A 13,892-nucleotide genomic window follows, 5' to 3' on the forward strand; every position below is an offset into this window, starting at 1 on the left:
AGCCCTTCCCTTTCCCCTACCCCCATTATTCATGTATATATGTACTAATCATAATACCCCCTTTCTTCTTCCCTGCCCTTATCCCTCCCTACCCTCCCATTCTCCCCAGTCTCTTTCCCTTTGGAAACCATTAGTCCATTATTGGGTTCTGTGATTCTGCTGCTGTTTTGTTCCTTCAGTTTTTCTTTGTTATTATACTCCACAGATGAGTGAAATCATTTGGTATTTGTCTTTCTCCAACTGGCTTATTTCACTGAGCATAATACTCGGTAGCTCCATCCATGTTGTTGCAAATTGTAGGATTTGTTTTCTTCTTATGTCTGAATAATACTCCTTTGTGTACATGTACCACCTCTTCTTTATCCATTCATCTACTGATGGACACTTAGGTTGCTTCCATTTCTTGGCTATTGTAAATAGTGCTGCAATAAACATAGGGGTGCATCTGTCTTTTTCAAACTGGAGTGCTGCATTCTTAGGGTAAACTCCTAGAAGTGGAATTCCTGGGTCAAATGGTAAGTCTATTTTGAGCTTTTTGAGGAACCTCCTTACTGCTTCCCACAATGGTTGAACTAATTTACATTCCCACCAGCAGTGTAGGAGGGTTCCCCTTTCTCCACAACCTTGCCAACATTTGTTGTTGTTTGTCTTTTGGATGGTAGCCATCCTTACTGGTGTGAGGTGGTATCTCATTGTGGTTTTAATTTGTATTTCTCTGATAACTAGCGATGTGGAGCATCTTTTCATGTGTCTGTTGGTCATCTGAATTTCTTCTTTGGAGAACTGTCTGCTCAGCTCCTCTGCCCATTTTTTAATTGGATTATTTTCTTTTTGTTTGTTGAGGTGTGTGAGCTCTTTATATGTTTTAGATGTCAAGCTTTTATCGGATCTGTCATTTATGAATATATTCTCCCATACTGTAGGGTACCTTTTTGTTCTATTGATGGTGTCCTTTGGCTGTACAGAAGCTTTTCAGCTTGATATAGTCCCACTTGTTCATTTTTGCTTTTGTTTTCCTTGCCTGGGAAGATATGTTCATGAAGAAGTCACTAATGTTTATGTCCAAGAGATTTTGGCGTATGATTTTTTCTAAAAGTTTTATGGTGTCATGACTGACATTCAGGTCTTTGATCCATTTTGAATTTACTTTTGTGTATGGGGTTAGACAGTGATCCAGTTTCATTCTCAGATGTGTAGCTGTCCAGTTTTGCCAGCACCATCTATTGAAGAGACTGTCATTTCCCCATTGGATGTCCATGGCTCCTTTATCAAATATCAATTGACCTTATATGTTTGGGTTAATGTCTGGAGTCTCTAATCTCTTCCACTGGTCTGTGGCTCTGTTCTTGTGCCAGTACCAAATTGTCTTGATTACTGTGGCTTTGTAGTAGAGCTTGAAGTTGGGGAGTGAGACCGCCCCACACTTTATTCTTTTTTCTCATGATTGCTTTGGCTATTTGGAGTCTTTGGTGTTTCCATATGAATTTCTGAACTATTTGAAATATTTGAACTATTCATTGAAGAATGTTGCTGGTAATTTGATAGGGATTGCATCAAATCTGTATATGCTTTGGGAAGGATAGCCATTTTGGTGATATTAATTCTTCCTAGCCAAGAGCATGGGATGAGTTTTCATTTGTTAGTGACCTCTTTAATCTCTCTTAAGAGTGTCTTATAGTTTTCAGGGTATAGGTCTTTCATTTCTTTGGTTAGGTTTATTCCTAGGTGTTTTATTCTTTTTGATGCAATTGTGAATGGAATTGTTTTCCTGATTTCTCTTTCTATTGGTTAATTGTTAGTGTATAGGAAAGCCACAGATTTCTGTGTGTTAATTTAGTATCCTGCAAATTTGCTGTATTCTGATATTCTAATAGTTTTGGAGTGGAGTCTTTAGGGTTTTTTATGTACAATATCATGTCATCTGCAAATACTAACAGTTTGACTTCTTCTTTATCAATGTGTATTCCTTGTATTTCTTTGTTTTGTCTAATTGCCGTGGCTAGGACCTCCAGTACTATGTTAAATAACAGTGGGGAGAGTGGGCATCCCTGTCTTGTTCCTGATATCAGAGGAAAAGCTTTCAGCTTCTCGCTGTTCAGAATGTTGGCTGTGGGTTTATCATATATGGCCTTTATTATGTTGCGGTACTTGCCCTCTATACCCATTTTGCTGAGAGTTTTTATCATGAATGGATGTTGAATTTTGTCGAATGCTTTTTCACCATCTATGGAGATGACCGTGTGGTTTTTGTCTTTCTTTTTGTTGATGTGGTGGATGATGTTGATGGATTATTGAATGTTTTACCATCCTTGCATCCCTGGGATGAATCCCACTTGGTCGTGGAGTATGATCCTTTTGATATATTTTTGAATTCAGTTTGCTAATATTTTATTGAGTATTTTTGCATCTATGTTCATCATGGATATTGGTCTGTAATTTTCTTTTTTGGTGGGTCTTTGCCTGGTTTTGGTATTAAGGTGATGTTGGCGTCATAGAATGAGTTTTGGAGTATTCCCTCCTCTTCTATTTTTTTGGAAAACTAAGGAGAATGAGTATTATATCTTCTCTGTATGTCTGATAAGATTCTGAGGTAAGGGAGGCGGAGCCAGGATGGCGGCGTGAGTAAAGCAGTGGAAATCTCCTCCCAAAAACACATAGAGCTATGAAAATATAACAAAGAAAACTCTTCCTAAAATAGAGACCAGAGGACACAGGACAACATCCAGACCACATCCACACCTGCAAGAACCCAGCACCTTGTGAAGGGGGTAAAATACAAGCCACGGCCCGGTGGGCCCCTAGTGCCCCTCCCCCCGGTTCCCGGCAGGTGGAAAGAAACCGGAGCGGTTTTTTGGCGAGTGCTCTTTGGAAGCCTTAAAGGGACAGGGACCCAGTTGCTAGGGAGGCAGGGCGGTGGGACCGGTGAGCGGGTGCCTGAGACCGGCACCTGAGGATAAAGAATATCACGCGTTTTTCCCTGCGGGACCAGTGGGCGGGTGATTTTTGGAAGCCTTGAAGGGACAGGGACCCCGGTGCTAGGGAGGCAGGGTGGCGGGACCGGTGAGCGGGTGCCTGGGACCAGCGCCTGAGGGCGGGGGAAATCGCGTGTTTCTCCCTTTTTTTTTTCTCTTTGTGGTGAGTGCATTTTGGAAGCCTTAAAGGGACAGAGACCCCGGTGCTAGGGAGGCAGAGAAGCAGGACCAGTGAGCGGGTGCCTGGGACCGGTGCCTGAGGACAAAGAATATCGCGCGTTTTTCCCTGTGGGACCGGTGGGTGGGTGCTTTTTGGAAGCCTTGAAGGGACAGGAACCCCAGTGCTAGGGAGGCAGGGCAGCAGGACCAGTGAGCGGGTGCCTGGGACCGGCGCCTGAGGACAAAAAAAATCGCGTTCTTTCCTTTTTTTTTTTTTCTGTTCCCTCTCTCATTGTTGCTGTTGTTGTATTGGTTTGGAGAGTGCTTTTTGGAAGTCTTAAAGGGGCAGGACAGCACACTTAGACCAGAGGCAGGGAATCTGGGGATCTCTGGGCACTCTAATCCCCTGGGCAACAGTGAGCACAGAGGCCTCTTACGGATATAAATAGCCTCCTGGCCGCTCCCCCTCCAATGGGGCTCCACCACATGGGAGGAGCAGCCCCAGCCAGGCCACGCCCACAGCAACAGCAGAGATAAACTCCATAGCAAATGGGCAGGTAGCAGAAGCCCTGTCTGCGCACAGCTGACAAGCATAAGCCACTAGAGGTCGCTATTCTCCCAGGAGAGGAAGGCCACAAACCAACAAGAAGTGAAGCTCTTCCAGTGGTCACTCGTACCAGCTCTGCAAAGTATCTCTATCACCATGAAAAGGCAAAACTACAGGCAGACAAAGATCACAGAGACAACACCTGAGAAGGAGACAGACCTAACCAGTCCTCCTGAAAAAGAATTCAAAATAAAAATCATGAACATGCTGACAGAGATGCAGAGAAAAATGCAAGAGCAATGGGATGAAGTCCGGAGGGAGATCACAGATGTCAAGAAGGAGATCACAGAAGTGAAACAATCCCTGGAAGGATTTCTAAGCAGAATGGATAAGATGCAAGAGGCCATTGAAGGAATAGAAGCCAGAGAACAGGAACGTATAGAAGCTGACATAGAGAGAGATAAAAGGATCTCCAGGAATGAAACAACACTAAGAGAACTATGTGACCAATCCAAAAGGAATAATATTCGTATTATAGGGGTACCAGAAGAAGAAGAAAGAGGAAAAGGGATAGAAAGTCTCTTTGAAGAAATAATTGCTGAAAACTTCCCCAAACTGGGGGAGGAAATAATCGAACAGACCATGGAAATACACAGAACCCCCAACAGAAAGGATCCAAGGAGGACAACACCAAGACACATAATAATTAAAATGGCAAGGATCAAGGACAAGGAAAGAGTTTTAAAGGCAGCTAGAGAGAAAAAGGTCACCTATTAAAGAAAACCAATCAGGCTAACATCAGACTTCTTGACAGAAACCCTACAGGCCAGAAGAGAATGGCATGATATACTTAATGCAATGGAACAGAAGGGCCTTGAACCAAAGATACTATATACAGCACGACTATAATTTAAATATGATGGTGGGATTAAACAATTCCCAGACAAGCGAAAGCTGAGGGAATTTGCTTCCCACAAACCACCTCTACAGGGCATCCTACAGGGACTGCTCTAGATGGGAGCACTCCTAAAAAGAGCACAGAACAAAACACACAACATATGAATGGAGGAGGAGGAATAGAAGGGAGAGAAGAAAAGAATTTCCACACAGTGTATATAACAGCTCAATAAGCGAGCTAAGTTAGGCAGTAATATACTAAAGAAGCTAAACTTGAACCTTTGGTAACCACGAATCTAAAGCCTACAATGGCAATAAGTACATATCTCTCAATAGTCACCCTAAATGTAAATGGACTTAATGCACCAATCAAAAGACACAGAGTAATAGAATGGATAAAAAAGCAGGACCCATCTATATGCAGCTTACAAGAAACTCACCTTAAACCCAAAGACAAGCATAGACTAAAAGTCAAGGGATGGAAAAACATTTCAGGCAAACAACAGTGAGAAGAAAGCAGGGGTTGCTGTACTAATATCAGACAAAATAGACTTCAAAACAAAGAAAGTAACAAGAGATAAAGAAGGATACTACATAATGATGAAGGGCTCAGTCCAAGAAGAGGATATAACCATTCTAAATATATATGCACCCAAAACAGGAGCACCAGCATATGTGAAGCAAACACTAACAGAACTAAACAGGGAAATAGACTGCAATGCATTCATTTTAGGAGACTTCAACACACCACTCTCTCCAAAGGATAGATCCACTGGGCAGAAAATAAGTAAGGACACACAGGCACTGAACAACACACTAGAACAGATGGACCTAATAGATATCTATAGAACTCTCCATCCAAAAGCAACAGGATATACATTCTTTTCAAGTGCACATGGAACATTCTCCAGAATAGACCACATACTAGCTCACAAAAAGAGCCTCAGTAAATTCCAAAATATTGAAATTCTACCAACCAATTTTGCAGACCACAAAGGTATAAAAGTAGAAATAAATTCTACAAAGAAAACAAAAAGGCTCACAAACACATGGAGGCTTGACACCATGCTCCTAAATAATCAATGGATTAATGAAAAAATCAAAATAGAGATCAAGGAATATATAGAAACAAATGACAACAACACTAAGCCCTAACTTATGTGGGACGCAGCGAAAGCAGTCTTAAGAGGAAAGTATATAGCAATCCAGGCACACTTGAAGAAGGAAGAACAATCCCAAATGAATAGTCTAACATAACAATTATTGAAACTGGAAAAAGAACAAATGAGGCCTAAAGTCAGCAGAAGGAGGGACATAATAAAGATCAGAGAAGAAATAAACAAAATTGAGAAGAATAAAACAATAGCAAAAATCAACGAAACCAAGAGCTGGTTCTTTGAGAAAATAAACAAAATAGATAAGCCTCTAGCCAAACTTATTAAGAGAAAAAGAGAATCAACAGAAATCAACATAATCAGAAATGAGAATGGAAAAATCATGACAGACTCCACAGAAATACAAAGAATTATTAAAGACTACTATGAAAACCTATATGCCAACAAGCTGGAAAACCTAGAAGAAAGGGACAACTTCCTAGAAAAATACAACCTTCCAAGACTGATCAAGGAAGAAACACAAAAGTTAAACAAACCAATTACGAGGAATGAAATTGAAACGGTAATAAAAAAACTACCCAAGAACAAAACCCTGGGGCCGGACGGATTTACCTCGGAAGGTAAATTGTGCTTTGAAGTCTATTTTGTCTGATACAAGTACTGCAACTCCTGCTTTTTTCTCCCTATTAGTTGCATGAAATATCTTTTTCCATCCCTTTTCTTTTAGTCTGTGTATATCTTTGGGTTCAAAGTGAGTCTCTTGTAGGCAGCATATAGATGGGTCTTGATTTTTATCCAAACAGTGACTCTATTTATTTTGATTGGTGCATTCAGACCATTTACATTTAGGGTGATTATCAATACGTATGTACCTATTGCCATTGCAGGCTTTAGATTTGTAGTTACCAAAGGTTCAAGGGTAATTCCCTTACTGTCTAACAGTCTAATTTAACTCTCTTCATGTGCTATTAAAAACACACCCTTATGGTTCTTTTTTCCCCTCCTTTTTCTTCCTCCTCCATTCTTTGTATGTTATGAATCATATTCTGTACTCTTTGTCTATCCCTGGGGTGACATCTATTTAACCTTAGGAATATTTCTATCTATAGGAGTCCCTCCGAAATGCACTGTAGAGGTGGTTTGTGAGAGGTAAATTCTCTCAGCTTTTGCTGGTCTGAAAATTGTTTAAGCCCTCCTGCAAATTTAAATGATAACTTTTCCAGGTAGAGTATTCTTGGTTTAAGGCACTTCTGCTTCATTGCATTAAATATATCATGCCACTCCCTCTGGCCTGTAACGTTTCTGTTGAGAAATCTGATGATAGCCTGATGGGTTTTCCTTTGTATGTGATGTTTTTTTTTTTATCTCTGCATCTGTTTTAAAAAGTCTGTTTTGATCTTTGCCATTTTAATTATTATATGTCTTGTTGTTTTCCTTGGGCTCCTTGTGTTAGGAGATATGGCATGAGAGACTATCTACTTCTCCAGATTGGGGAATTTTTCAGTAATTACCTCCTCTATGACACTTTTTATCCCTTTTTCTCTCTCCTCTTCTTCTGGTACCCCTATAATGCGAATAGTGTTCTGTTTGGATTGGTCACACAGTTCTCTCAATATTCTTTCATTATTAGAGATCCTTTTTTCTCTCTGTGCCTCAGCTTCTTTGTATTCCTCTTCTCTAATTTCTATTCTATTTACAGTCTCTTCTACTACATCTAATCTGCTTTTAAATCCCTCCATTGTATGTTTCATTTCAGATATGGAATTTCTTAATGATTGAATCTCCATCTTAAATTCATTCCTGAGTTTTTGAGTATTTTTCTGTACTTCCATAAGCATGTTTATGATTTGTATGAAGATTGGTGAGTTCAGTTTCATTTGGCCCTTTTTCTGGGGTGTGTGAGATTTTGGTCTGAACCAGGTTATTTTGACGCTTCATATTTCTATGTGGTGCCCTCTAGTGCCCAGAAGCTCCACTCTGTGGAGCTGCTCAGCCCCTAGAGTGAGGTTGGGGGTTAGAGGAGCAGCGCTGGTGCCTAGGGGGAGGAAAGATCTGTTTCCTGATTCCCGTGTGTGGTGCCTATCTCCAGTATCAGAGCCATTGGGCCGAGCACACAGGTGTAAGCCTCTGTGCTCGGCATCTCTAGCTGTTGTAGGCAGAGCCTCCCTCTGGCTCACCTGACACCAGTGCAGTGACTGCCGGTTTGAGAACAGTGCTTTCAGGCCAGGAGGAAGGCTCGGCACGCTGTGAATTACAGTGCAGGGTCTCAGAGCTGAGCAGCCAGCCATGGGGGTGGAGCACTTGAAGCTCCTCAAAGTTCCCAACCTGCTGGGCAGAGTGCACTCAGAAAACTTTGTCCAGCTTTCCCTTTTCCCCCACAGCAAGCTCCATGCAAACCCCGCCTCTTCAGCAGCCCTCTCGCTGCTAGGAAGCCTCTCAGACTGCCCACCTTTCTCTTGTCCCAGAGCAGCCGGATGTGAATCCCGTCCTCCACAAATGGCCAGAATGTCAGTCTCTCAAACACTCCAACTGTCCCAGCTCCCCAACCTCCAGAGCACCACGCAATGTAGGTTTCTCTTCACAAAGCAGATATCCAGGGCTGGGTGTTCAGCAGTCCCAGGAGTCCACCCCCTCCCTGCTCTGTTTCTCTTCCTCCTGCTGGTAAGCTGAGGTGGGGGAAGGGCTTTGGTCCCACTGCATCAAGGCTTTGGTACGTTACCCTGTTTCATGAGTGAGGTCTGCTCTGTTCACGAGGTCTGTATGCAGTCTGGTTCAGCCTTCTTTCCTTTTGCTGTTTTAGAGTTAGTTGTATAATTAACTATATTTTTGTACTATTTGTGATTTCAGGAGAAGTTCTCTGTCTCACCTCTCACACCGTCATCTTGAATCCTCTCAATACTTTTTTATCTGGAAAATTTTCTCTCTCCTTCAATTCTGAGTGATAACCTTGCTGGGTAGGGTATTCTTGGTTGTAGATTTTTCCCTTCCAGCACTTTGGATATTTCATGCCACTCTTTCCTGGACTTTAAAATTTCTGCTGAGAAATCTTATAGATAACTGTGTGCCTTTCTCTTGCTGCTTCTAAGATTCTCACTTTATTATTTGCTATTTTAATTACTTGTTTTAGTATTTTCTTCCTTGGATTTATCCTTTTAGGGGCTCTCTGCACTTCCAGGTCCTGAATGTCTGTTTTATTCACAAAAGGTTTTCAGCTATTATTTATTCACATAGATTTTTCTACCCCTCTTCACATAGATTTTTCTCTCTTTCTCCTCCTTCTGGGGCCCCTATTGTGCAAATGTTGTTTCACTTGGAGATGTCACAGAGCTCTCTTAGCATATTCTCATTTTCAGAAATTCTTTTTTCTCTGTTCCTCAGCATGGTTACTTTTTATCTCCCTGATTCTGCATCCTCTAATCTACTATTCATTCACTCTATTGTATTTTTCATTCCAGTTGCTGTATTCTTCAGCTCTGACTGGTTCTTTTTTATATTTTCTATCTCTTTGAAGTCTTCCTTGAGATGGTCTATTCTTTTCCCTAGTTCAGTCAGCATCTTTATGAACATTACTTTGAATTTTCTGTCAGGTATATTGTTTAATTTCATTTCATTTAGCACTTTTCTGGTGTTTTGTCTTGTTATTTTCTTTGAAATATATTCCTCTGTCTCCTCATTTGGTCTGGTTCTTCATATTACATAGGTCAGTTATGTCTCCTGGTCTTGAATGTAATGGCTTTACATAGTAGGTGTCCTGTGGTGCCCAGAAGCACAAAACCCCCTGTTCTGCAGAGCCAAGTACCCCAGGGTTATCTCCTTTATGAGTTGCACACACCCTCCTATTGTGGCTGAGTGATGACCACTGTGGGTGGGCACACCTCAGCCTAGCTGCCAGAAATGGCTGATCTCCACTGCTCTGCTTTGGTGTGTGAATCTGATACAAGTTAATAACCCACTGGGCTGCTCTATTTGGATGCACTGTAGGTGGGGCCCACACTCACCCTGGCTGGTAGCAATGGACAATGTAACTATTGCTGGGCTGGGGTTGTTGGGTGGGGCAAGTCTGCACAGGAATGCCAGGACAGGGCAAGCAGGGTAGATGGAGAGTTTCAGAACTGGCTCCTGCAGTCTTACCAGCTGGGTTGAGGAAGGGCTGGAAAAGTGGTGTCCACCAGCCCTTTCTCATCGAGAGATCTCTGTTATATCCCACCACTTCTGGCACATTTTCCAAAGTTAGTAAGTATCCTTTCAAACTGTTTTTTCTGTGTTGTGTCTCAGAACAATTGACAGAGCACATCAGTCCTCTGTGAGCAGAGATGCAGCACCCCCACAGCTCTCCAGCTCTCCCTGGTGTCCAAGCCCATTAATCTTCAATGCCCAATGCTATGGGGAGACTCACCTTCCCAGAGCAGATCCCCAGGGCCAGGTGTGCTGGATTCCTAGGTATTTGTCCCCTCCCACCTCATTTCCTCTCTCCTTCTTGTGGGTTGGGGTAGTAGAAGGGCTTGGATCCTTATCAACTGCTGCTCTGTCCCTTTACCCTTCTCAGCGTGGTCTTCTCTTTTTTGCCAGATGCGGAAGGTTTGTTCTGTTGGTCTGCATCATTTTCAGAGTTAGTTTCTTAGAGTAGTTGCTTCCCCAGTGTGTACGTGGGAGGAGGTTATCACACTGACCTCCTGTTCTGCCATCTTCCTCCTCACCCCCAAAGAGAGAATTTTAATATGTTTTATAAAACTAGTTCACCCTTAACACTAAAACATAATAAAGATAATACAAAAAGATAATAGATAAACTTTATCTTATAGATGCCAAGAATCTAAATAAAACCCTTGCAAATCAAATCCAGCAGTCTATCATACAAAAATCATTTCATGGAAACAAAAACAGATTATCATTAGCAAACCTATGTCTTCCATTCACCACAGGAACAAAATAAAGGTGAAAGATCATGTAATTATGTCGTGTTGTTGAAAAAGCATTTGACAAGTCAGCAGCAATTTCTAATAACAGCTAATGTTTATTACAAGCTTGCTATGTGCCAAGTATCATTCTATGTGCTTTGCTTGTATTAACTCAGTTCTCCTAACAATAGCTGCATTGCAACAGTTGTTATTCTTATTTTATTTTTAAAAAACTGAAACTCAGGCTAAATGATGGAGGTAGGATTTGAAACTCTAGAGCCCACATCCTTATCAGCTATACTACACTGCCTCTAATAAAATCTTGATGAGCACTAAAAGGAAATCACTATACTTACATATAATCAACATTAATTATTAAAGACAAATGTTCAATTTTAAAATAAAGGGAAAAATTCCTATTCAGAAACAAGTTCAGCATCAGGATCTTTGTGAGAGTGTGTGAGAACCATTCTTCCCCCTCTTGTTTCTGAACAGTTTAGAAAAGGGATAAAATAGAATCAGATAGGAAGCAAAGTATTAACTGTACTGCTGTTAAAGACGAGGTTAGAGTACATGGATTGTGTCCATGGGAAATGGTCTTTATGAAAATAAACTGAGAGTTTGGCAGACTGCTGATTCAGCCATGGATGTTCTGGGATGGGCAGGCCTCCCCAGCAGAAGGAACTAGCCAAGCTTGCTTGGTTTATTTTCTTCCAGTTTATCAGTGAGTACAGAGAGCCCAGGAATATCCTGCTTGATTGAGCCCCCTTGCTCTGATTCTTCTTATTTAAAAATATTTAAAGCTAAATAAATCACAATTTATAAGTTACCACGAGCAGAACACTACCAAGGACAACACGCCTTTAAGAAAGGTGAACATGTCCTACTCTCTCACTTTGTGAGAAGAACTTAGGGCAGGGCTGGTGTACAGGAAAAGGTGAAGGAGCACATGAATGCCTGTTATATGCTCAGCAATTTACCTGCAATACCTGATTGAATACTTAACACTGATACCAATTTAAAAATATTCATGACTTTCCCAAGTTTATCCAGTTTGAAAGTGGCCAAGGGGATATTTGGCCAAGAGAATAAGTCAGCAAAGACAATAAAACATCATGTGAACTTTGAAGTAGTTACATGATCACTCAAATAATTAGAAAATCAAGGAATGAGTTTTCGCAAAAACGGGTTAGTAAAGAATGGAGAGGATTTCCCCAAGCAGCCAAGGTCTTCAAGTTAGTTAAGGAAACGACTTTGTTATGGAGAATATAAATGTCAGTTTCTAATTAGAGAATAAAATATTCACAAACGTAGAAATATGGATGAAGCATTTAAAGGAAGGCATAAGTCCATCTTGCCAATTGGTCTATAGCAAGAAGACATTACTTTCTCACCTCTTTTTAGTCTCTACGACACCCCCAGTTCTTTCTGCAGCAGGTAAGATAGATGCAGAAGCGCCTGCAGACCAGCGAGCATTCCTGCTGTTCTCTGGGTGGGGGAGGAGCATAGGAATGTGCTCAGATCAGCACCATGTAAGGTAAAGTTCCTTTGGCTTTCTAAAGATGTAATGAGTTGACAATCTCATTTCATGATTTTCCTGCCCCAAACCTTTCTTAGGGCTTCCTTCACATCCTTGTTTCTCAAAGAGTAGATAAGGAGGTTCAGTATTGGGATCACCACTGGATAAATCACAGCAACTGTGCGGTCTTGGGTCAGGGCACAGCTGGACCTGGGGTGCAGGTACATAAAAAGAGTTGTTCCGTAAAGGAGGCACAGAGCAGTGAGGTGGGAAGCACAAGTAGAAAAGACCTTGAACCTGCCCTGGGATGAATTCATTCTCAGGATGGTGATGAGAATTAAGAAGTAGGAGATGAAGATGGTGAGGGTGCAGCTCAGAAGGTTGAAACCAGCAAAAATGAAGAGCAGAATCTCACACAGTGAGGTGTCCACACAAGACAGAGACAAGATGGGTGGCCCATCACAGAAGAAGTGAGTGACTATGTGAGCGCCACAGAACTTCAGACTGAAGATACAGCTTCTGTGGACAAGAGAATTAAGAAATCCTGCTCCGTAGGAGTCCATAATCAGAGAGGTACAGGTCTCAGGAGATATGGTGATTGGGTAGGACAGCGGGCTACAGATCGTGACATATCGGTCATAGGCGATGGCAGCAATGAGATAGTACTCACTGGTGGCGAAACCTGCATAGAAGAACATCTGAGCCATGCACCCAGGATAGGAGATCACCTTCATCTTGGCCAAGAAGTTCACCAGGGTCTGGGGGACAACCGTGGAGGAGTAGCAGAAATCCAAGAAGGAGGGGCTCTTCAGAAGGAATGGATGGCTGTGTGCAGGGTGGCACTCCCATGGACCAGAAGAAACATGATAAGATTCCCCAACAGAGGAACACCATGAAGAGCGGTATCTGGAGCTGGGGGTCACCGGTGAGGCCCAAGAACTCAAACTCAATCCCTTTGCTCAGATTTACCCTTCCCATATTGCTTCAGTGCTCTGGGGTGTGGACAGAGGGCACCACCAGAGAGGAGGTGGGACAGCCAGGGGCTTCCAGTGGGTGTGGTTCTGCTCTCAAGACAGCCTTCTGAGGAGTGGTCTCACCAAGCAAATCTGGCTCTTCGATGGAGCTCTGTGACAGAGAAGTTCTTCTCTACCTGGTTGGTTGGTTAGTAAGCATTTCTTGAGCAGCAAAGGGAAAAAGGAAAGGAACATACACAATCTGAGCCATCTTAAACAATTCCAAATAATGTGACAGTTACTTACCAAATATTCATTGACAACCTTCCATATGTTTAGCTCTGGGTTCTCCCTGTTCGTAATTCAAGAGTGTCTGATTTCAGGAAGCTTATTTTCCAGAGACAGTATATTTGTGTTTAAGCACACAGGCTCTGGTGTCAGACTGAGACCTCACCAGTGTCTAGCTGCGTAACCTTGAGAATGATACCTAACCTCTGAATTTGTATCCTCATGTGTAAAATAGGGATAATAGCATTAATCTCAAAAGATTGTTGTAAAAATTCAGTGAGTGAATTCATGTAAAGCACTGGAACAAAGCCTGGCACACTGAGGAAGCTCAAAGAATGTTGGCTTTGATTATTCTCAAGGGGAGATAGACCTACCACATAACTGAATATGATAAACAATATGAAATGGTGACAACATTTGGCAAGCAGTCTAACCACCAAACAATATAGGCAGAGACACATGTACTAAGCAAAAGTGACTTAACAAGCCCCCAGAGGATCCTGAATGCTCTAGAGGAGTTAAAGATGGCTCACTGGTTCAGCCA

General features: G+C 42.0%; 1 protein-coding gene across 1 annotated transcript; it reads right to left on the bottom strand.

The window, feature by feature from the left end:
- Positions 1–12,169: 12,169 nt before the first annotated feature.
- Positions 12,170–13,085, bottom strand: OR5AU1 (olfactory receptor family 5 subfamily AU member 1). The gene is given in 3 exon segments (XM_017649021.3): positions 12,170–12,924; positions 12,927–12,992; positions 12,995–13,085. Coding segments are annotated over 3 exon segments (912 nt in total).
- Between the last annotated feature and the right edge of the window lie 807 nt (positions 13,086–13,892).

The sequence above is a fragment of the Manis javanica genome, chromosome 8 (assembly GCF_040802235.1).
Source record: "Manis javanica isolate MJ-LG chromosome 8, MJ_LKY, whole genome shotgun sequence".
In the NCBI taxonomy this organism is placed as follows: Eukaryota; Metazoa; Chordata; class Mammalia; order Pholidota; family Manidae; genus Manis; species Manis javanica.